Here is a 24,394-nt window from a genome sequence, read left to right on the forward strand (position 1 = left end):
TTCTACTCCGCATCAGGATTCCTCCCCAGCAGCATTTTCTGTATCCCCCTCCGAAAGAGTAATCTGGAAGCACTAACATAGCCCTCTTTCCCTCCCGTTGACATCGAGCTACAGCACTCTGACACCTGCAAATTTCCTGGAACTCACACATAATAGCATCACTAACTCTACTTCTCTCCCTGAAAACCATCCCTTCCTCCAACCTGATATTAATTGCAAGGCTCTGCAGCAGCAAAGAGCCCCGTCCCCTGTGCATTTGTCACCCCCTGGTTGCCACCAAGTCTGTAGACGTATGAATGAGAATAATCTTTGCCTCCCTGGAATGCATTGGTACCTCCTGCATCTTGGTAAAAACATATAGCTCCTGACAAACAGATGTCAGGATGAGGAGTTAAATTTGCGGTGGCTTTCAGATCAGAGAGGGCTTAGACTCTGGAGATCTTTCTTGGAAAATGTTTGAAACAGGTCCAATCTGGAAACATTTGCATAGCCTCCAAAAATGTGTCAAGTCCACTCCAGCATTCCCAATATACTTCTTATAGCGCAGAGGTTTTCCATCCCCATTCTTTCTAACTACCTGAACAGTTCGAGTTCTTGTCTAATTACATTTTCCACTGTTGAGTAATAAGAAGGATATATGCTGAATTAAAAGTAAGTGTGTGTGTGCGTGTGGGGGGGGGGGTGAAGAGAGAGAGAGAATATTTTGAAATTGTAAATATTTCCCATTACGGAATGAAATTTCTCGTCTATTCAGCTACAATAGTCCAATAAATAATAATAATTAATTATTCGTGTTTTATTTTATTTTATTTATTAAAGATTTCATCTATCTCAGTCTAAAACACTCATGGGGAAAGGCATTTGGCATTACTAAATCTTGCTTTTTTGTGGATGAGGCGTATTTATAATGTCTTAATTTTTATTTTGCATTAAAGAATGTGTGTTTATTATAACTGTACTGCACTGAAAGGCTCCGTACCGTGGTGTTTCTGTGTGACCTGACTGGAGCACTGAGCAGCTGCTATCGTGGTGTTTCAGTGGGTGGGTGTAACCGGGCTGTACTGCACCACGTGGTGTTCCTGTGGCGGGTGTATTAGGAGGACTGTAAGGCGCGACCTGGCTCTGTGCAGGGGTGTTTGGGGGCTGTTTTGCAATGAGGGAGCGGGACCCATGACAGGGCTGGGGGACCGTCTATGACTGCAGCGCTGCCTGAACCAGATCCTGCTGCTAGCCAAGGAGAGGCTGGAGCCCGCAGGGGGGCGATACCGACAGGGGAGGAGGAGCCGCAGCAGGGCTGGGGCCGCCTCTCATCCCGGGCTCCCTGGCAGCTCCTCGGCAGGTCCGACTCCTTCCTCCTGAAGGGACAGCGGGCCGGGGCTTCGCAGCGGGCGTCTGGGCGCGCGCGGCTAAGCCATGGCGGTCTCTGCGCTGCAGCAGGGCATGGTCTCTGTCGTGCTGCTGCTCTGCCTCTTCGTGGCGGTGCCCAGGCTGTTCGGGGGCGGAGGAGGAGCAGGCAGAGCCTTGCGGGGGGGCAAGGCTGGCCCCGGTCGCTACGGTCCCTATCCGCCCCCCACAGGTACAGACCGCCCCCTCCCGCCGGGCGCTGCGACTTGTCTCCGGAGGAGCCGCCGCCCGAGCCTCCCTTCTGTCCCAGCAGCAGCGGAGACTGGCGGCGCCACTTGTTGTTAAGCGTCCTCCTTAGGCCGGTGGGCCGGCTTTGGGTAACAGGCTGAACCCCCTCTCCCCCCCTTGTCCCCCTAGCTGGAGGAGAGGTGGTGGGAGAAAGGGTAACAGGCAGCAGTTTCTCTTATGCTATTCCCCTCCCCCCGCGGGGGGTTAGCTTGGGGGTGTGAGAGATGGCGCAATCTGTGACCCTGGTCTCCAGTCAGGAGGGTTTGTGGAATGGGGTGAAGCCACAGCCTTTTTAGGCCATGTCTACCCAACAAAATTATGTCGACCTATCTTATGGTGGCGTACAGCCACAGATCGCTCCTGTGTTCTTGTGCAGGCTTGGCTCCTTGTGTTGGTGGTGTGGGTCCTCGACACCACCAGGAGCCCTTCTACCAATTTTATCGCCAGTGTGGGGCATTGTGGGGTGGCTCCCGAAAGCATCTAGTAGTTGATGTAAGCAACTCCGTGTTTACACGGATGCTGACCTAATTACATTGACCCTGATTCTAGGCTGCTTGGGGAGGTGATGTTACTAAATTGGTGTAGTGAGGCACTTATGTCAGCTGGAGTCAAATGTAAGTGAAGACTTCCACAGCTAGGTGATGTAAGACCGCTTGTGTCAAGGCAACCCTATAGTGTAGACCAGGCTTTGGCCTTTGCCTCCCTCTCTGTAAACACTTATATGTGGCCAATAGTTGGAATTGCTTTGTGTTTTCATGTTTAGAGCTACACATCGGAGGCTAGCTTGAAAAGAGTTTTGTGACAATCAACTCTGAATAAGTCAAACTATCTAACTTCCTACACTCACCCAGTGTTCTGGTGCATAAAATAAACATAACTATTTGCAGTCAACAGAATGAAGTGATTATAAAGGAATCACAAGATAGAGACATTGCTAAGACACACTTTGTTTCATTTAATAGAGAGGAGGTAACTGGGAGCATTCCCCCCTCTCCTAAAAGTGTAGATGATGCTCTCTTCTCAAAAGCACACATTTTATTAGGCTAACGAGGTATTGCTTGTAACCAACTGGTGGTCTTAGTCTTATTTTTATTCCAAATAAATGGTAAAAACAGGATGCAGGGAAGTGTGAAAAAGCTGAGTGTTACAATCTCAATAAGGAAATCAAATAATGTTGATTGGTGGATCATGTGCTAGTATTTACTTTTGCAAACAGGCATTGGGGGTGATGTTTGTTTAAAACTAATAATCTTCATCTGTGCTGAGATTGGAGCTGTTCACTAAATCCAAATCCTTGTCTGGTCTAAATTGGTATGGAACTGTGCTAATTTATGCCAGCCAAGGATTTGGCCCTATATATCTAAAGGCAAGTGCTCCATTTTAATATTTGCAATTAATTAGATCAATTTAACTTCTTGAGACAGCCTTAGGATTTGATAAATTGAAGGCAGTTGTAAACCAGGAGAAATAACAAGACTACTTCTGCTCCTGCTTTCCTGCCCTGTCAGTTTAGGACTTCAGTGCCCTGCCTGGTTTGAGCCAGACCCACTAGCCTGCTGCAAACCCAGACCCAGGTCTGAACCATGTCCCCTAACAGCTGAAGGCTTAACTGAAAGCAGTTTACAGAAGTGTTCCTGTCCTTGACACTCAGATGCCCAACTCCCAGTGGGGCCCAAACCCTGAATAAATCTTATACAGGGTAAACTCATAAATTGTTTGCCCTCTAGAACACTGATAGAGAGATATGCACAGCTGTTTGCCCCCCAAGTAGGATTAATAGATGCAGTAGATCATAACCTTTATATAGACATGTTACATGGCATATGTAGCATAGAATATATTCCAGTTATGTCATATATATGCATAAGCGTATTTCCATAAAGCCTTATGGGGGGCACTGTCACAGGGGTTTGCACTGAACTACAAGAGATCCCTTCTACATCTGAGTATGTTCCATGCCGATTACTGAAGATGAGTTCTCGGCTGCAGGGTGGATAAAAATCAATACTTTAAAAAATGGATTTTTAAAATTTAAATTACATTTAAAAAAAAACTATTCAAAATTAATTTGAGATTGACAACCTATGTTAAGACCTGAATTTATTATAATCTATTTAAAACCATTTAAATTAAATTAAATATTCAAGCAGCACATATTTGCTGGTAAAATTTAAAGAGTCATGTTGCTGAAATGTTGAAAGTCACTGGCTAAGCACCTGGAATCAGAGTTTACTGAAGCGCTAAACTACCTTTTGATAGCAGTAGTCTCTTCAGGTGTAGAGAACACACTCCATTTCAGTTTATTCATGTATTTCATTTCACTGACTAATCCGTTCAAAACTGAGATACTGATTGGCAGCTGAAAAAGCGGGAAAGCTTGTTTTTCTCTTCCAATCTATGAATAAAATTGGGATGCGATGTACTAGTTTTAAAATCTTGAAGTACATGAAGACCAGAAACAATTGGAACTATAGCTAATACTTCCTTTTATTTAATAAATAAGTTAGTTTTAAATATAAAATATATCTTGATAAACTTTTTTTCTTGCCTATCCAGTGAATTTAAGATGGGTTGTATTTAACGAAAAACACAAAACCCCGCCATTTTCAAGTTATCTTTAATTCTAATTTTCCATCTACATGCAGCTGGAAAAACATCACACGCAACATATTAATCATTTAGTAAATAAGATGCCAGAGGCCATTTTTAACATAATAAAAATAAGAATCTGAATAAATCTCTTAAGCTATATAATTAAATAGATATAGCATTTCCTCCTTATTAGCAAAAAGTACCACCAAACTTAGAGTAAAGACTATATTTAATTAAAAATCAATATATTTACCAACCAATGAGATTCAACTTTTCATTAGAAGGACTAAAAAGTGCAAATGCAAAATGAGATTAAAATTCTTTATTTAAATAAAAATTTCCTGCTTGCTGATTTAAATCATGATCAAAATCAATGAGTTAAATCAATTCATCCTGTTTGACTGGAGGCCAGCATTTGGCCCACATTCCTGTGCACTACCTACTGGAGCCAGTGTTTTGGTATGGTAACAAAGTAAAATAAACTCTTTAGCTGGCTGTGCAGTTCCCACATATTCAGTTCCCTGTGCCAATTCAGAAGATATCCAGACTCTGACTCATACGTTAGGTAAGACCCTTGCACATCTTGGATGTTTGGTCAGTAAATCATGCTGCCTATTTTCCCATTGGTTATTTATGCAAAAGAAAGAAGACCGAAGAAAGTGCTTTAACTTGTCCATGTGTTTTCTCAAAGGTTTCAGAAGTCACAGGTTCTGTGACTTCTGCAGCGGCCAGTGTGGCTGACCCCAGGGTGGCTCAGGCAGCTGGCTCCGGGACCAGCTGCTCAGATGGCTCTGGGGACAGCCACACCAGCAGTTGCTGGACCAGCTCTGCACCCAGCTGCTCAGGCAGCCCGGCAGCTCGGTGCACTGGCCGCTGCTGGAGTGGTGTTCCCCCTGAGCAGCAGCAGCCGGCCCCCCCCGCATCAGCGTCCCCGTCCCCCCCCCCGGCCGCCACCCATTTAGTCGTGGATATTTTTAGTAAAAGCCTTAGACAGGTCACTGGCCATGAATTTTTGTTTATTGCCTATGACCTGTTCATGACTTTTACTAAAAATACCCATGACTAAATCGTAGCCTTCGTCATGAGGACTACACAAGATGATTGATTTAAACAAGTTTAAGCGTGTAGAAATGTTTACATAAATGGCTTTTAAAAAAAAAGGAAATAAGAGATTAAAGTAACTTAAATGTTTTGAAAACGAACAAAACTGGAAATAGGTACAAATGGCTATGACTGAGCACAAGTTAAAACAACAGAAAGTAAAGACTAACTATTAATGGGCAAAATAATGAGGTGAAGGAAAATATATATCTTAAAAATAATTATTGCATGCTATTTCTTCCATGTCACCTTACCCTTTTTGGTTTGTTAAGACTGTAAATTTTTGTCATCCATATGTTAGGAAAGAATCTAGTGACTTTTGGACACTATATTAAGAATACTGCGGCGCTATAAAAAGCAGGCTTTCTAATTTTGAGTACCAATCCCTTAATCAGAGCTATGCCAAAGGTTTGATAAGAACCTTAAACCCAAAATCTTCCTGGGTTTGAGTTAATACAAAATGGCCTAATGACTTAACTGTTTTATTCAAACGTTGTTTGCTACCTGCCAATGTCATTTTAAACTCTTTTTAGCTCTGTCAGGATATCCATGAACTTGATTGAGGTAGCTGTTTGTGCTGTCTTGAGTTCTGTCTGCATTAGTTGGAGTAGCTCATGTGATATCTTAATATGGGTACCCGGCTCTACTTCATGTTCCAAGGAACAACAATTGGATATGTAAAACTTGCTCAAATTTCAGATGCTGCAAACTGATTAAATATGACAGAACTTGAAGGGTTGTTGAGAACCGCTCCACTGAAGAGCTGATATTAATCTCAACTATACTGCCAATTCATCATTAGAGGTCTGAATGTTTTTTGGTGAGGGCTTTGGCATTTTAAGATAATTCTAAAACCCCTAAGAATTATTCTCACATTAGACATTGTATTCTAGATTTACAAAATATCATGATTTAGTCTCCCTGCATCTAAGTTCATGTTTTCACTTCTTGACTTACAATTTTTTTTTTTTTTTTTTTATCAAAACCACTCCTCCACCTAGAGGAATCTATTTTAGTAATCTTTCTCCTTTGACTGTGACAAAATTGCAATGTCTATTTTTGTTTAAGGCTTGAATCCCACTTGTTGTACATTCACCGGACACTGCTATCTTGATGTAAGATAATACCAGGGACTGTTTTTTTCAAGTACAGTATCACCTTCTTGTGAAGTGGTGTTAAATGAAACAAGGCTCACATCTCTGGAAACTTTAAGGCACATTGTTCAATAGGCAGCAAAATATGGCCATAGGCTAGCAACTATTGGCAGAAGTAGTAAGCTTACTATGATTCACATGAGAACTGTCTATAATTATGTTCTTCGTTACTCTCACTAGAAATCCTCAGCTGTGTTGGTGTTCTGAAGGATATTAGAAGTTTTGACTGGGAGGTGGCACTTGAGCTAAGAATGCATTTGTTACTTATTTCTGGGGGGAGAATTACACTGTAGTCTGAAACTTCATGCTTCTTTTCATCTTAAGGGTATATATTGGTTAGCCATGTAAAGGTTGCTAAAATTTCATTTTCCATTTTCTAGATCATATTGGTATGCGGGAGGCAGACTTTTCATGCTTCAATACAATTCTTGCTCTCCTCAATTCACATTTCAAAGACACTAATTTTGAAACTTCAGACTCCTTGTTGATTCAGTTGTCAATAGGACATCTTAATAAGACACATGGAAAGCCTTTTTAGAAATAGAGTTAAGTGTTTGGAAAATGTGTACTGCATATGTGTAATACTATATATTTAACTGTACTGAGATATGACACTCCTACACGTGCGTAAGAGCATTCACAATAACACTGAACCTAGAGCTAAAACCTGTATTTTACATATGTTGATCTGGTTATTTCAGTGAATATCTCTTGCTTAGACAGGGAGACATTAAATTTCTGTTTCTAAAGATAGATAATACTGAAATCAAAGCTCTTTTTATGGAAAAATTAGTGAAAGTTTGATCCTAATAATAAAAATCAGTTCCAGTAGGTTTAAGTTCAATGCCAGATTGCTATTTGCATTTTCATTTTAATGTCAGTGTATTACTGGTTATATCTAACTTAACTGCAGTTTGCAATTACTTTGCCAAATTATTTCCGTTGGTAAGAAAGAAATCGCCTAGTATCTTGTACTGTGTTTAATTTAGTAGCTTTGAAGAAAGAGTGTTTTACTTTGAGAATTTTTTAAAGATAACCTTTACTGTGCATATGTGAAAGGGTGGTCTAGTGTAGTCTTGTATGTGGTTGTTCTATAATAGCTTTCAGTTGACACAATATTAAAGAAATGGTGAATCTACAAGGAGGAAAATCTCAGAACAGTCTCATTTTGAAATTAACTACAAGGCTAAACTTTTTCTTTTAAAATATTTCATTTTGCAGGTGCCTCTGAGAGAGTTCATCAGTCTCATCTGAATTCAGGAGGTTCTGAAAGTAAAGCATACCAAAGCTTTCAGCAGATGAGGCATGTAAGGGAAAAGGACAGGAAGAGTGAGAGAACTAGAGGAAGTGGCAAAGACTTAGCTTTTACTCTCATGCCCTTGTATGCTATTGGTGTGGGGGTGTTTGCAGCATACAAATTCCTAAAGGTAAATATTAAATATAAATATCTTAACCATAGAAGTGAGAGATTGTGAAGACCTAACAGGTCATTTGTTCCTCCCCTGTGTCCATGCAGATTGTTCTTTAAAATACTCCTATTTTGGTTTTTGCCCAGTGTCGTTTCAAAGGTGAGCTGCAAAGTAAAAACTGTGCTGTTTACTGCTTTTTTTTTGTGTATGGAGCCTTTCTAACTCTTCATTTTTCCTCTTGTCTTTTACATTTAAAATCTAAGATCCTAACTTCCCTCTCTGGGTCTTGGGCAAGACTTTGGAAATACAGCCTCATATAATAGTACTATTCATAATCTAAGCAGCAGCTCAAACTCTCTCTCTGTCTTCCCACATAGAAACGTGTCCCCCTGCAGATTCTCTTTGCTTCCCTGCAGAAAAATGGTTTCTGTGGTGAAGCAAAGAGAAGCTGTACCAGTGCTCACGCCCTGGCAGTGCAGATGCATCTGTCCAGGCACCTGGAGCAGCTGGGGGATAGGTAAGTCTCACTGCAGGAGGGAAAGGGGCTGGAGGTGTCTGTGGGTGCCCTGGCTGCACAGGGACATTAGTCCCAGCTGGGCAGGGGATGGGGGAGGAGGACGACATGGAGATGAAGTTCCCCCTCCCCCACATGGAGCAACTAGGGTTGGGTCAGATCAACCCCCCAGAAACCTCCCCCCAGCTGCAGGAAGCTCTGAATGACGGAGGGGTGTGGGTGCAGACGGTGAGGCTCAGTGTTTGGGAGTTCTGCATGTGGGAGAGTGAGGCTCGGTGAGGGGTTTGGGTATGTGGGGTGAGTCCAGATGCATGGGGGTTGGTCAGACGGGGAGCAGCTCCCCGTACAGTGACCCATCCACCCATTTCTTAGCCCCACTGTTCCTCCTCCGCGAGGAAAGGGGTCACTGTATGGGGAGCTGTTCCCCCTGTCTACCCAACCTTTGTGCATCTGGACCAGTCCCAGCTCCCCTGCCCCCCCCGGAATTCCTACCCTGCCAAGCCTCACCCCTTGCATCAGGAGCCCCCCACCCTCAGACTTCCCTGCATCCAGAGCCCTCCACCCCCTTAAACCTCACCCACTGCCCCAGCATCCGGACCCCCCAGCACTGAGCCCTAACCATCTTCACCTGGACTCCCCTGCACCCAGAACCCCACAACGAGTCCCTGTGCATACAGATCCCCCTTGCACCTGGATTTCCCACAGAGCTGCCTGCATCTAAATTGTACCACACAGAACCCTGGTACTCTTGAGGGAATGCTGAACCTAAAATTAAAAATTCTGCGCCTAAAAACTTTAATTTCTGCAAAATGCTGCCTATTTTATTTGTCAAAATAACACAGTAACACAATGGAGGATAGCTCAGTGGTTTGAGCATTGGCCTGCTAAACCCAGGGTTGTGAGTTCAATCCTTGAGGGGGCCATTTAGGGATCTGGGGCAAAAATTGGGGATTGGTCCTGCTTTCAGCAGGGGGTTGGACTAGATGACCTCCTGAGGTCTCTTCCAACCCTGATATTCTATGATTCTATGAACCACACCATTTTCAGTTATATAGGTAATTTATTTCAAAATACTTTTCAGCAAATAATTGAAAATGGTGTGGTGGTGGTGGTCTGACAAATAAAATAGGTAGAATTTTTAATTTCTTTTCTGTAAAATTCTCTCAGGAGTAAATCTATCTGCCTTGTCTTAGAACATGCCAGCAGGGTCTAAAGGTACCTAATTCATGTAACTAGGTACCTTCTAGAGCATGCTAGGAGCACTGTATAGACACACCCTGAAATCTTTAGCGGTAAGAAAAGTCTAGACTTTTTTCCTCCCATCAGTTATGCAGCAACAATGGGGAATTTTGTTTAAAAAATAGAACACCATATGTATTTTTAGTGCCAAAAGAGAGGTGGTAATCCAGTTTTCTAGTGAAGTGAGGACCTGATATTTATTTGCATTGTGGTAGCTACTAAGATCTCTAGTCCTAGAACTGGAGAAAACCATTCTGGGCACTATACAAACACATAATAAAATGACAGTCACTTTTCTGAAGTGATTACAGTCTAAATGAGACCAGAGACTACAGGTGAGTACAACAAACAAGGAGCATAAGGTAATAAGTCAAAACTGGTCAGCATGAAAAGTAGTTGTCACGTTTAACAGCAGTCAGCAGCTGGTGTAAGTTTCTTTTATGGCAATCGTGAGAGAAGAGAGTTTTAAGGAGGCTGATCAGTTGGCCTTGTGGGTGTTTATGGGGAACCTCCTCCCATGCATGAGAAGCAATATGGGAGAGAGCGTGAAGGTGCTTGTTTGTAACACATTTGTTAAATTTACAAAGGCTGGTGTCATTATCAAAGCGGATGCTGCTGAAGTTGACATCTTCATGTGCATAGGAGATAATGGAGGACAGGCCTTGAAGGTACTTCTGGGGAATTCTGTGCCACTGCACATGTGGAGAATTCATGTCCCTCACAGATTTTTTTTTTTTTTTTTTTCTCTGCAGAAAATAGAATTCTGCTGGAGAGGTGCTGTGGTTACACATTTTACCCACCAGGGGCTGCTGTGATGCCAGAACAGAGGGCAGCTGACTCAGGCTGGAGCAGCCAGCTGCAGATAGGGAGGAGGGGAGAGACTGCATTCCTCACAGTGCCCTGCCAACAGGGCCAGGTGAGGAGACTCAGGATATGGAGGGATGGACAGAGCAGGGCACACAGGGCTGCTGGGGGTCACATAGACTGGGGTTCAGAAGGGTGGGGGGGACAGACTGGGGTGGGGGCACAGGAGCTACTGGGGTGACAGCATTGAGCTAGGGGCTGACTAGGACTGGAGGTGCAGGGTGATGAGGGGAACTCCAGGGGACATGGGGGTGCAGGGTGATGGGGGAGGCAGGGCGTATGGGCGGGTGGCTGAGTGAGGGGGGTGTTGTAGGACCCCAGGGGGCATGGGAGGGTGGCTGAGTGAGGGTGAGAGGCTAGGGTCAGTGTGGGGGATGCTTCCGAACTGCCTAACAATCCACCCCCCTCAAAACAAACAAACAAACCCTGTTCCATACTCTCCCACCCACACCCAACAACCCTCCAGGTTCACTCCCAGGCTCCTTTCCAGCAATTATTACAGACATACTTGCTGTATTACCAAAATAATTGACATAAGCATGATTATATTGTGTTATTTTGACAAAATATGCAGAATATTTTGGCATAGAATTCCTGCAGAAGTATCATGGAGGGCCTTAAAAGAAAAGATGAGTAGCGTGTTTGCTGTGAGGAGAAGGAGGAATGCAAAGGGGGCTGACCTAGTCAAAGTGGTGAGCCATGAAAACTATTTTTGCAGCGATATAAGCAGGGCAGACTGCATTTCTCAAAGCTGGAGAAGAAAAGGTAGTGGTAATTGAGATTCAGGATGAGGGCCTGTGCTACATGAGGCTTAACTGTATGGTTGGAGAGAAAAGGTCATTGCTAGAGGTTGCTTATCCAGTATTAAAAGCAAAACCTCCCCCCTTTGCCTTTTAAATGCTCCAGATGTTATATGATATTTTATATTATATTATATATATATTTTTGTTTTCCTTGCTAAGATCTTTCAGGCCCTGGAATTTTTCCCAAGAAAAATAGTGGAAGCCCTAGATATAGATAGGGCTTCCACCACTTTTCTTGGAGGAGAATTCCAGGGCCCGAAAGGCCTTATCAAGAAAATTTTCCTGACATTCAGCATAACGTTTTTTTTTTTTTTAAATAAAGGTATCATTCCCATTGAGATTTCTCCCTACCACCCTGTATGCTGGCATTCCTCAGCATTCTTGGTGTTTATAGTCTTCACATACTTGGAGATTTATTAACCTACTGTTGTTGAGGCAGTTAGCATACATTGATCAGAAATGGAGTCTTAATTGTCTTGCATAATTATATGGTCTAGGAGGTTAAATTTCTGAAGATTTTTGTGGTTAAATGTAAATTGAAGGTGTTAATGTGTCTGCTAAAACAAATTCCCCTTCATAAATTTGAGACCAATTTGTGTATTTGCACAATTGAATAGCCGTATAGCAATTTTCATGCATTGTTCATACAGTGACTTGAGAAATTCTGTAAACCGTTTTGACAAAAATGTGGCACCTAGTTTAAGGTAGCAGTGTAAATCAGTGTTTTTTTTCTATGTGCTTACAATGACATATTTGAGGTAGAAGTCAAAATATTTTGGATCGATGAACATATGTAAGATCTTGAACGTAGTTTTATACACGCATCTTTGTTATCCTTGGCTTGTTTTCTGGCAGCTTCTGAAATAAATTGCCTGATTCTGAAGTGAGTACTTCTGGTGAGATAATCTGAAACAAATAAAATTACTTTGTTTCATATAATGCATCTGCTGAAAGCAACAGGACACCTACTACACTAGCAAAACTAGAGTGATTTGGACAAACGTTTTATGGATATTATTTCACAAATGTTAAAATGTCCCTTTAGCAAAAAGCTTTGGATAGTTTCAGTGAGAGCTTTGCTGCATTTGAGGAGTGGGGGGATCAAGGGTGAATGAAAATATCACAAAGTAAACAGTAGCTGAGACTTTTAATAGATTTAGATGCTTAAATAAGGTTTCTATCTTCTAAAACATATATTAAGCTATTATGTTGGGTTAAGTGTAACTTCACTTTTTTTTAGATGAAATCTCAAGAAGGAAGTTCTTCCAAGAAACAGAAAAATACAGAAGATAAGGCAAAAGAAACAGGCAAGGCATCAGTTCAGAACCTGCATAATTGCAAAATGCATAGTTTTCCTTCTAAAATAAAACCATATGCATTCATTGATATGTTGCAGAACAAAACCCAATCCCTTAGTTTATTAAAATGCTTTGAAGAACATTAGCAAGACTGTTAATTTAAAATTAGGTGCTTGAGTATGTGATAGGCATAGAGCAGTGCTCAGTAGTGGCATACTTACAGTCAGAGAAATGTGGGTCTGGAAGGGACTCGGAGCAGCTTTCTAGCCCACCCACTGTTCTGAGGCAGGACCAAGCATACCAAGATCATACCTGACAGGTGTTTGTCCAGCCTGTTCCTAAAAGCCTCCAATGGTAGGGATTTCACAACCTTCTTTGGAAGCCTAGTCCAGAGCTTACCTATTGTTTTAGTGAGTGTTTTTCTTAATATCCACCTTAAATCTCCGTTGCTGCAGATTAAACAATTGACTTCTTGTCCTGCCTTGAGTGTACATGGAGAACAATTCATCACTGTCGTCTTTCTTTATAACAGCCCTTAACATATTTGAAGACTGAAGTCCTCCCTCAGCTTTCTTTTCTCAAGACTAAATATGTCCCATTGTTTTACCTTTCCTGATAGTTCAGGTTTTCTAAACTTCTTATCCTTTTTGTTGCTTTCCCCAGGACTCTCTAGCTTGTCCACATATTTCTTAAAGTGTGGTGCCCAAAATTGGACACACAACTTTAGCTGAGGCCTACCATTGCTAACTAGAGTGGGACAATTACCTCCTGTGTTGCATACAACCCTTCTTAATACGTCCCAGAATGACATTTGAGTTTCTTGAAACTGATTCACATTGTTGGCTCATTTTCAATTTATGATCCACTATAACACCCTCATCCTTTTCTGCAATACTACTGCCTAGCAAGTTATTTCCCAATTTGTGTTCACACATTTGATTTTTTTCCTTCCAAAGTGCAGTACTTTGCTCTTGTCTTTATTGAATTTCATCTTGTTGATTCCAGACCAGTTCTTCAGTTTTGTTTTTAATTCTAATCCTGTCCTTCCAAGTGTTTGAAACCCCTCCCAGCTTGATGTCCTCCTCAGACTTTACGAGCATATTCTCCACTTCATTCCAAGTGAACTGTTGATAACTACTATTTGAGAATGGTCTTTCAACCAGCTGTGCATCCACCCTATAGTAACTTCTTCTAGACTACATTTCCCTAGTTTGCTTAATAGACTGTCATGTGGGACTGTGTCAAAAGCTTTACTAACATCAAGATCTATCACACATGCTACTTCCACCCCAGCCAGTGGGCCAGTAACCCTATCGAAGAAGGGGCCTGTCAGGATTTATTTTTGATGAATCCATGTGGACTATTACATGAAACCCTATTATCCTGTAAGCACTTATAAATTGATTGATTGTTTTAATAACTTGTTCCAGTATTTTTACAAGTATCAAAGTTAGGCTGACTGGTCTCTAATTAGCTGAGTCCTTTGTTCCCCTTTTTAAAGATATGTACTATGTTTGCTGTTTTCCAGGCTTCTGGGACCGTACCCGTCCTCCGTGAATTTTTGAAGATAATTCCCAATGATTCTGAGATTGCTATGTCTAATTCCTTCAGTTCCTTAGGGTAAACTTTGTCAGGCCCTGCCATCTTGAATGCATCTAATTTATCTAAATATTCTCTAACTTGTTCCTTCCCTCTTATTGTTAATATTGTGTTAACCTTTTTATGGAAGACTTAAGCAAAACAGGCATTAAACACCTCAGCCTTCTTGATGTCACGTGTTCTTAGTTCTCCTTCTCCAGCTAAGCTGTGGTCCAGTACTTTCTCTTCCTCCTAATGTATTTCTAGAACCTCTTCATATTGCCTTTTGTTTCTTGCTAGACGTAACACATTTTTGTCTTAGGCGTTCTGATTTTTGTCTCTACATGCTTGTGCTGTTCTTGTCTGTACATCCTTAGCAATTTGTCTGTTTCTACATTTATAGAATTCTTTTTTTCATTTTTCAGGTAAAGGAGCTATTTGTGAGCCTTTGGTTTCAAAATGCTAAGGGCATGACTTTTGTTTATTGGTTGGCTTGTTCTTTTTGGCAATGAGGACACAATATACATTTAGAATAACTTGCTGTAACAGGACATTTTTGGTTGATAAATGCAAAGTAATGCACACTGGAAAACCTAATCCCAATTGTACATACAAGACAATGGGATCTAAATTCGCTATTACCACTTAAGAGATCTTGGAGTCATTATGGATAGTTCTGTGAAAACGTCCACTCAATGCACAGTCGCATTCCAAAAAGCGAACCGAACGTTAGGAATAATTAGGAAAAGGATAGAAGATAAGATAGTAAATGTCATAATGCCATTATATAAATCCATGGTATGCCCATACCTTGAATACTATGTCTCGTTCTGGTCACCCCATCTCAAAGATCTATTAGAATTGGAAAAAGTACAGAGAAGGGCAACAAAAATGATTAGGGGTATAGAACAGCTTCCATATGAGGAGAGTTTAATAAGACTGACTTTTCAGTTTTGAAAAGAGGAGATGATGATGATGATGATGATGAAGGGGGAATATGATTGTGACTGGTGTGGAGAAAGTAAATAAGTGGTATTTACTCCTTCACATAACACTAGAACCAGGGGGTAACCCAATGAAATTAATAGGCAGTAGGTTTAAAACAAACAAATGGAAGTACTTCTTCACGCAGTGCACAGCCAACCTGTGCAACTCATTGCCAGGGGATGTTGTGAAGGCCAAAAGTATAACTCAGTTCAAAAATGAGATCAATAAGTTCATGGAGGATATTATAACACTATTATAATACCCATCAGTGGGTATTAGCCAAGATGGTCAGGGATGCAATCCTGTGCTCTAGGTGTCCCTGGCCTCTGACTATGAGATGCTGGGAGTGGACGTCAGGGGATGAATCACTTGATAATTGCCCCATTTTGTTCATTCCCTCTGAAGCACCTGACATTGGCCACTGTTGGAATACAGGATACGGGTCTAGATGGACCATTGGTCTGATCCAGGATGGCCATTCTTATGGTTCAGGGGTGTGCAAACTTTTTGGCCCAAGGGCCACATCTGGGTATGGAAATCGTATGGCAGGCCATGATTGCTCACGAAATTGGGGGTTAGGGTGAGGGCTCTGGCTGGGGGTGCAGGCTCTGGGTTGGGGCCAGAAATGGTGAGTTTAGGGTGCGGGAGAGAGCTCTGGCTGGGGATGCAGGCTCTGGGATGGGGTTGCGGATGCAAGAGAGTTCTCTGGGCTGGGACCCCGCTCTGTCTTCCACATTAAGAAGTGGCTAGGCGGCTCTGTGCGCTGCCCTGTCTGCAGGCACCACCCCTGCAGCTCCCATTGGTCACGTAGGAGCCGGAGGGGGGACATGCTGCTGCTTTTGGGAGCCATGACACATGCGGAGGGGGGCAAGCCCATGACCCTGCTCCCTAGCGGGAGCTCGAGGGCCAGATTAAAACATCTGAAGGGCTGGATGTGGCCCCCAGGCCATAGTTTGCCCACCCGTTATGGTTGGTTGAATATTCTCCAATAAAGTAATTTTGAGGGTGGGGGTTTGGCAGTTTAAGTAGATTACAATCTGTTTTCTTGGGTCTTGCACTCTAGAGCAGAAGATCAATGTGTACTAATGTCATTTTTTAGAGTAGGTCAGACTGGGCATGTCATGATTTTTAACTATACTATAAAGTTTAACAGCTTTATAGAAGAGATGTAGTAAAGAGTAATGGAGTAATCCATTACCACTGCATATTAATAAAGGATTGTTCCCCGCAACACACTTTCTAGTGTCTTTTTGAGCCTAGTCTAAATGCCAAGTAATGTGGTTTCTGTTACGTCCTTCGGGGAGCCTGCAAGAGAGCTTAATATTTACTCTCAGGATGTTTTGCCTTTGTAGTCATGATTTCCCCTTTATTGCTCCTAGTTACATTGCTTTTTATTTACTACCCTAACCAACTCCTGTGCCTTTGCTGGTGTTTACATCCTTCAAATCCCTATAACCTATTAGGGTGTCCTCCCCATCATGCTTAGAAAAATAATTGTGTGTATAGTTTTTCTTCTTCATTCGTCAATTTTTTCCCGCATTTGTCTGATAACTGGAGTTACTTTTTCTGAACTTCAGTTCCTCCTTATTTTAGTAAGATAGTGCCAAGAGCTGAGCAACTTTTACACACAGTCACTCCAAAGTTTTACAGAGACGGGGTTACTTTATTTCTTTGATGTATACCCAACCAGAAATATAATTGGTTTTTATTTCTTTGCTGCCATTTTGCAGTGTGAACACATGTCTAATACACTCTTTTCTTTTAGAACATCAGCTTTTGGAACTGGAGCAGCATCTAGCACAGACAGAGAAAATTTTAAATTCTTTATTGACTCAGTTAGACCCACTGTCAAACTGGTGAGTAATTCCAGGATAAGGAATACAGATTATGCCTTAAATAAAGTTATACTAATTGACTTCTAACTTTTTTAGGGAGTTACAAACATCTCAAGATTATCTTATTTATGAGGTACTGAGAAACCTTGTTTGTAATGTAGCATTTGTATAATGCTGTACAGACAGTAGCCAACTCTTCAGATTTAAACAGGCATTCCTACAGACGGCTCCCTTTTTGACATACAGATGTAAGCTGCATAGTAATGGGATGATAATACTGCAAAGTGGTATTTTCATGTCTTGCCACATTCAAAACACCCATATAAAACACGTTCACCAATTTTGCTTCAGTTCTTTAGAAACAATATTATCTTAAGTACTAAGTAAAATTCCTGGTTTCCTCAAATGATTTTTATTAAAGATTGTCTTCAAAATTATGGAAAGCCCAGTTGTAGAAAAACTGATCTTAATTGAAACTTAATACAGATTCTGAGGAAGGAGAAGTAAGTATAGTTTAGTGAAATCTCTTCTAAATACAAAGTAAACCTAAATAGCATTTGAAATTCTTTGCTGGGGATTGGATGGCTCATGACTTAACATAATATGGAGTTTCTTCCCCTTCCAGATCATGGGTAGTGACCAAAAGTAACTACCATTTGATAGCGACCATATTTGGCCTTTATTAACTTAACTTATTTGGTTTAAGTAGCTATGAATGTATATCATAGGGAATTATCATAATTTCTGATCCATTGGTAGTCTCAGTAGAAAATAAGTAGCTCATTCCCTATACCTCTAGAAAAGTACCTCCCCTGAAGTAGGGTTGAGGCACACTAATTGGGAGTGTTGTACATCAGCAATCAAGAGTCCCTGTCTGCATGTGTACTGAGTACTGGGTGTTGATTTGACATCTTTCATGAGAACTACATTATTCAATTAAAGCAAATGTATTACCTCAGTGCTGTTCTTGAACTTAACTTTCAATACATTATTAAATTTAACAGGTACTGCATGTGTTGAAACTTATTAAATCCAGAAAATTAAATGACAAACTTGCAATTGGCTAATACTCTAACGGCAATCTCTTCAAAACAAAACATCTTGATAAAACACTCTTATCGAAGCTGTAATGTTCCCCTTCTGAGGTCTTTAGACAAGTTGTCTAGAATAGCTTTCATCGTTAATTCCATGTTTCAGTGGGCACTTAATCTGGAACACCCATCATAAAAATTCAGTAATGAAATCAGCCAGTAGCTATATTTCAGTTTTGCTTTTTTCTCCCTCAATCTTCAGAGGAAATGTAATGATGGTTGCCAACAAGTTTTCAAACTGTTTAGTCACTCCAACCATGGTAGTAGTAATTCACCTGGAAAAAATAGTTCGATCTATTCTGGAGTCAGAATAATATTTTCAATGTAATTTTGACAAGTATTCATTTCCAGTTGTAGCTCAGGTGAACCTTCAGCTTCTTGTGTCTTTCTTCATTTCAGTGTTAATGCTTTGGCTTGTGAACAGAAAGATGAAATAATGACACAGCTCCAGTCCATTAGGCAGCTGATGAAGGAAAGTGGATTGGATAAATCAGAAATGAAACTAAAAGGTACTTCTAGTTTTCAGTCAATGTTGTAGATCAGGGATCTTAAACTCAAATTACGAGGAGGGCCGCATGAAGACTAATACATTGACCTGAGGGCCGCATCACTGACACTGCCCGCTACCCTTTCCCCAAATCCCTGCCCCGCCTCTTATCCGCCTCCTCTCCTGAGCACACAGCTCCCCGCTCCCGCCGCCCCTCCTGGAAACCGCTAAGTGCTGCCAAACAGCACTTTGTTTGGCGGCTGGAAGAGCCTGGAGGTAGGTAGAGGAGCAGGGATGAGGCGCATTGGAGAGGCGGCGGGGGAGGGGAGCTTGGTAGCCGCAGGAAATAACTGGGAGGGGATACGGAGAACTTGGCGGGCCACAGCTAATAGCTCCGCGGACTGCGTGTTTGAGACCCCTGTTGTAGATCCTTATTACAGTAAAATCAGTGTTTAGCTTACTTAAGTTGTAAATAATTGAATGTTCAGTTCATACATCTTGGATGCAATATGGTTCTTACTTTCCATACTGGTGAATATTATCAGACAGTATTTTAAAATCTTATTTTTTGCCACTTGTTATAGTCTATAAAAGTAGCAGCTCAATTCTTACCTGTGGGGTACCTAGTTACAAATTGAGATGTTGGATCTTTAGAGGTGGGAACACAGTTCAATCCTACCAGAATACACTGCTGCATTTAGAGCCAGAAGTCCTCTGCTGCTTTATTAGTGAGACTGGAATTGTCTGACTGCATCATGAGTTCTCAACCTCAATAGGTCTCTAATGCATTAGTCAGACTTTTTGGAGGAATTCAAACTGAAACTTCTAAGAATGACTTCTGAAACTGAAAACCCTATCACTAATCTTAAATCTCCATTTTCTTGTTTTGTAAACTAAGATGTTAATCACACGTGTAATGAGAAACTTGAAGATCTCATTCAGTCGTTTGGCAGACACACTCAGGAAAAAGCAGATGACAAAGAAGATCATAGTATTGAAGATGTGCTTGAAGATACTGATGGTTGTTACAGAAAGGAAGAGTATGAACTGTGTGATGATGAATTCACACTTGGTCAGCTGATTGAGCCAAAGGTGATAGAAGTTCAAGAAATAATAAATAGAGAGATACTGGAACCAGAAGAGACTGAATTAAGGAGGCGTAATAGATATGAATTAAATATGCTTATATAAAATGTTCAAAATTAAAGAATTGTTGCACATAACATATGCACTTTTAAAATATTCTGTCACTGCTATATGCTTTAGAGGTGAAATCCTGCCCCACTGAAGTCAATGGGAGTTCTGCAGTTGACTTCAGTGGGTGGCAGGCTTTCACCAAGAATGTTTACACATATATTTCTGTTCATTTTTCCTATAGAAAATATATCTGTACTATCTGTATATAATACACTGAAATTACACATGGTGCTTCACTAAAGCATCAGGGTTTCTTAATAAAATATTTGTTTTCATACTCTAATTAAAACTAAGAGGAATAGATATAACTCAGTGATTATTTTAAATATAGAAATCTTAGAGTAATTTACAGGTCTTTTTCTGGAGTTTCACATGCAAACTGAAGGAAGTATACTGCCTGGGAGATTCTGCATGCCCACTAAAAATGGCTCTCCTGTAGAATTCCTAGGCTTCCCTGCAGAAAATGGCAGGGAAGCAAAGGGAAGCCACGCTGGAGGAAGGAGGTGGGGTGACCATGGCTGCAGTTTTTTGGGGGGGATTGCCCCCTCCAAACAGAGTGAGGCACAGGGGAGACACACAGGGCTCTATGCCACTGCCCGCCCTCATTTCTGCAAGCACACAGCTATCCAGCTGAAGGAGGCTGCTTTCCGCTCTGCTGCCTCTGCAGCTGAACACCGCCTCCTGAGTCCGAGTGGTAGTTGTGCTCCCTTTGTGTGTGCTGGGAGCTTTCCTGTTTTCTGTGCAACAGTGAGTGCCTGTGGTGGGGCTGGGTAAGCGGGGGTTGGGGAAGAGGCAGTGAGGAAGGAAGGGGTGGAATAGAGCAGGGGGAGGGGAACGTGGGAGTGAGGGGAGGGGGATAGAGAAGAAAGGGGATAGGGGAATTGTGGGGAGAAGCAAGAGTCTGGCATGCAGTATCCCCTCAGCAGCAGCTGGGGCTCCCCTGTTAAGCAGGCCCATCAAACCCTCACCCTGACAATCCCTACTGCCATACACCTGGACCCCTCTGAGCCCCCTCCACCCCACTGATCCCCGACCTGCTGCGCCTCGATCCCCACCCTATCGAGCCCCACTACCCCAGCACCCGAACCTCCCCACTGAGCCCCCACACCCAGACCTCCCTGCTGAGCTCCAACCATCTTCACCGGGATCCCCTGCTGAGTCCCGTTGCCCCTGCACCTAGGAACAGCACTCCTTCTCCGCCCCCCAAGCCCAGTGCATCCAGATCTCAAAGGTATGATGATCAACAGATGGCTCAGGCAGTGGTGCTATAAGGTGGGTTTTGGAGTGTTTGACCACTGGGAAGTATTCAGGGACAGAGGACTGTTGTCATGGGACAGACTCCACCTGAGTAGGGAGAGAAATAGACATCTGGGTTGGAGGTTGGCACAAATGATTAAAAGAGCTTTAAACTAGGAACTCAGAGGAGATGGTTGGGAGACGATCGTGTAATCTTCATGTCTGATTCTAATGTTGATGGAGGAAAATCAAGAAAGAGAATGCAGCAATGGAGAAAGGAACAGCAGGGGGTAGAAGAATGAACGTTAAGAGGAAAGAGTGCTCATATCAATTAAGCTAACAGGTAGGTGACACTGGCAGTAAAATGGCTGTACCCAATTGGGTGAGGAATCTGGGCAAAGCCAAGCAGAAACAATTAAAATGTTTGTATACCAATGCAAGGAGCCTGGATAACAAAATGGAGGAACTAGAACTACTCATGCAGGAAGTGAAACCAGGTATTGTAAGGATAGCAAATGTGGTAGAATAGTAGTCATGACTAGAGTACAGGTATTGAAGGGTATGTGCTGTTCAAGAAAGACAGAAATAAATGTAAAGGTGGTGGAGTAGTATATTAATGACAAGGTAGACTAAATAAAAGAAGTGATGGATAAGACCGTCTGTTTTGGGTCAAAAATCACTGAGGAAGAACTACCAGAGGTTCCCCAGGACTAGTGCTTGGGGTATGCTACAGACCCCCCAGAATCCAATTTGGATATGGATAGAGACCTCTTTAATGTTTTTAATGAAATAAATACTGGGAATTATCTGGGAAGTTAGTTTCCCATAATCACACACAGATTGGAGGAAGAGTGTTACTACTAGTAGTAGGGCCCAGATTTTCCTGGGTGTGAATCACTGCACCAACTGAAGGTGATGCCATTTTAGATTTGGTATTGGTGAGTCGTAAGGACCTCATAGACGAGCTGATTGTAGGGACAACCTTGGTTCAAGTCATCATGAGCTAATTCAGTTTAAACTAAATGGAAGGATAAACAAAAATAGATCTGCTTCTAGGGTCCTTGATTTTCAAAAGGGCAAACTTTAAAAAATTAAGGGAATTTGTTAGGGAAGTGGACTGGACTGAACTCAAGGTTCTGAATGTGGTGGAGGCTTGGAATTACTTTGTCACCATTGCAAAAACTGTCTGAAGCCTGCATCGCAAGCAAGGGGAAAACATTTGTAGGGAAGGGTTGCAGACCAAGCTGAATGGATAAGCGTCTCAAAGAGGGTATTAAGAGAAAGCAGAATGGGCTAGATCAGCAAGGAAAGATGATTCCTCTTGGAGGTCAGAAAAGAGAGCTGTCAAAAGCCAAGCAGAGTTGGACCTTGCAAAGAAGATTAAAACCAATAATAAAAGGTTCTGTAGCCATATAAGTAGAAAGAAACTAAGGAAAGAAGAAGTGGGACTGCTGAGGATGGGGTGGAAATTAAAGATAATCGAGGCGTGACAACACTTAAACTGAGGCAAAGTGTCTAAGTGGTAATAAGGTTCTTCGGGATAGTGCAAGGGTGGCTAATGGGAATGAGGATATGGAAGTGGAAATTTCCACATCTGAGGTGGAAGTCAAACAGCTTAATGGGACTAAATCAGGGGGCTGGATAATCTCCATCCAAGAATATTAAAGGAACTGGCACATGAAATTTCAAGCCCAATAGCAAGGATTTTTAATGAATCCGTGAACTCGGGGGTTGTACCCTATGACTACAGAATTGCTAATATAGTATCTATTTTTAAGAAACTGCAGGCCCATTAGGTTGACCTCAGTTGTATGTAAGGTCTTGGAACAAATTTTGAAAGAGGAAGTAGTTAAGGACATAGAGGTAAATGGTAATTGGGATAGAATATAACATGGTTTTACAAAAGGTAGATTGTGCCAGACCAATGTGATCTCATTCTTTAAGATATCTGCATGTTCTTTGTCTACAAAAATCAGTTCACATCTACCTGGATTTTAGTAAGGCATTCGATCCAGTTCCACATAGGAAATTATTAAATTACAGAAGATGGGGGATTACTGTGTTGGCAGAAAGTTGGGTGAGGAACTGGTTAAAGGGGAGACTACAAGGAGTCATACTAAAAGATGAACTGTCAGGATGGAGGGAGGTTATGAGTGGAGTTCTTCAGGGATTGGGTTTTGGACCTATTTTAACTTCATTAATGATCTTGGCACAAAAACTGGGATTGTGCTAATAAAATCCGTGGATGACATGAAGTTCAGAAGTTCAATATGGAGGAGGACCCTAATACCATACAAGAAGGTCTGGATGACCTTGAAAACTGGAATAGAAATGGGATAAAACTTAATAATGAAGAGTACAATGTCATACACTTAAGGACTAACAACAAGAATTTTTGCTATAAGCTGAGGATTTATCAGTGGGAAGCGACAGGAGGAGGAGAAAGACCTGGGTGAATTAGTTGATCACAGGATGACTGAGCTGTGAAAAGGATCATGCAGTCCAAAAATGCATCAGGCAGGGTATTTCCAGTAGAGACAGGGAAGTGTAAGTACCATGGTATAAGGCACTGGTGAGACCACACCTGGAATACTGTGTGCAGTTCTGGTCTGCCATGTTTAAGAAAAATGAATTCAAACGGGATCAGGTGCAGAGAAGGGCTACTAGGATGATCTGAGAAATGGAAAACCTACCTTATGAGAGGAGATTCAAAGACCTTGGCTTGTTTAGCCTAACTAAATGAAGGCTGAGGGGAGATATGGTTGCTCTCTCCCACCCTTGTATTTATCTCTTTGATGTATTTACAGAGGAGTTACTTAAGTTAAACGGCAATGTAGACATAAGAACAAATGGATATAAACTGGCCATTAACAAGTTTAGGCTTGAAATTAGACAAAGGTTTCTAACCATCAGAGGAGTGAAGTTCTGGAATAATCTACCAAGGGGGGGTGTCACAAAGGGAAGGGTAAACACCTTTAAAATCCCTCCTGGCCAGAGGAAAAACCCTTTCACCTGTAAAGGGTTAAGAAGCTAGGATAACCTCGCTGGCACCTGACCAAAATGACCAATGAGGAGACAAGATACTTTCAAAGCTAGAGGGGGGGAAAAAAAGGCTCTCTCTGTCTGTGTTGCTTTTGCTGGGAACAGAAAAGGAATGGAGTCTTAGAACTTAGTAAGTAATCTAGCTAGATATGCGTTAGATTCTGTTTTGTTTAAATGGCTGATAAAATAAGCTGTGCTGAATGGAATGTATATTCCTGTTTTTCTGTCTTTTTGTAACTTAAGGTTTTGCCTAGAGGGATTCTCTATGTTTTGAATCTGATTACCCTGTAAGGTATTCACCACCCTGATTTTACAGAGGTGATTCTTTTACTTTT

At 41.8% G+C, this 24,394-nt stretch overlaps 1 protein-coding gene across 1 annotated transcript; it reads left to right on the forward strand.

The window, feature by feature from the left end:
• Positions 1 to 1,364: 1,364 nt before the first annotated feature.
• On the forward strand, positions 1,365 to 20,074 carry CCDC107 (coiled-coil domain containing 107). The gene is made up of 6 exons (XM_048835736.2): positions 1,365 to 1,576; positions 7,701 to 7,906; positions 12,549 to 12,615; positions 16,937 to 17,027; positions 18,497 to 18,606; positions 19,483 to 20,074. Exons 1-6 carry the CDS (start codon positions 1,414 to 1,416, stop codon positions 19,773 to 19,775), a joined length of 930 nt encoding a protein of 309 aa, XP_048691693.1. The 5' UTR covers positions 1,365 to 1,413; the 3' UTR covers positions 19,776 to 20,074.
• Positions 20,075 to 24,394: the final 4,320 nt, after the last annotated feature.

The sequence above is a fragment of the Caretta caretta genome, chromosome 1, assembly GCF_965140235.1.
Source record: "Caretta caretta isolate rCarCar2 chromosome 1, rCarCar1.hap1, whole genome shotgun sequence".
NCBI classification, from domain to species: Eukaryota; Metazoa; Chordata; order Testudines; family Cheloniidae; genus Caretta; species Caretta caretta.

Excerpts from the sequence above, each read along its gene's own strand:
- CCDC107 (XM_048835736.2), top strand. The coding sequence starts at position 1,414 with ATGGCGGTCTCTGCGCTGCAGCAGGGCATGGTCTCTGTCGTGCTGCTG. Across the intron at positions 7,907-12,548 it reads CAGCATACAAATTCCTAAAG|ATGAAATCTCAAGAAGGAAG; the intron begins GTAAATATTAAA and ends ACTTTTTTTTAG. Across the intron at positions 17,028-18,496 it reads TTAGACCCACTGTCAAACTG|TGTTAATGCTTTGGCTTGTG; the intron begins GTGAGTAATTCC and ends TCTTCATTTCAG.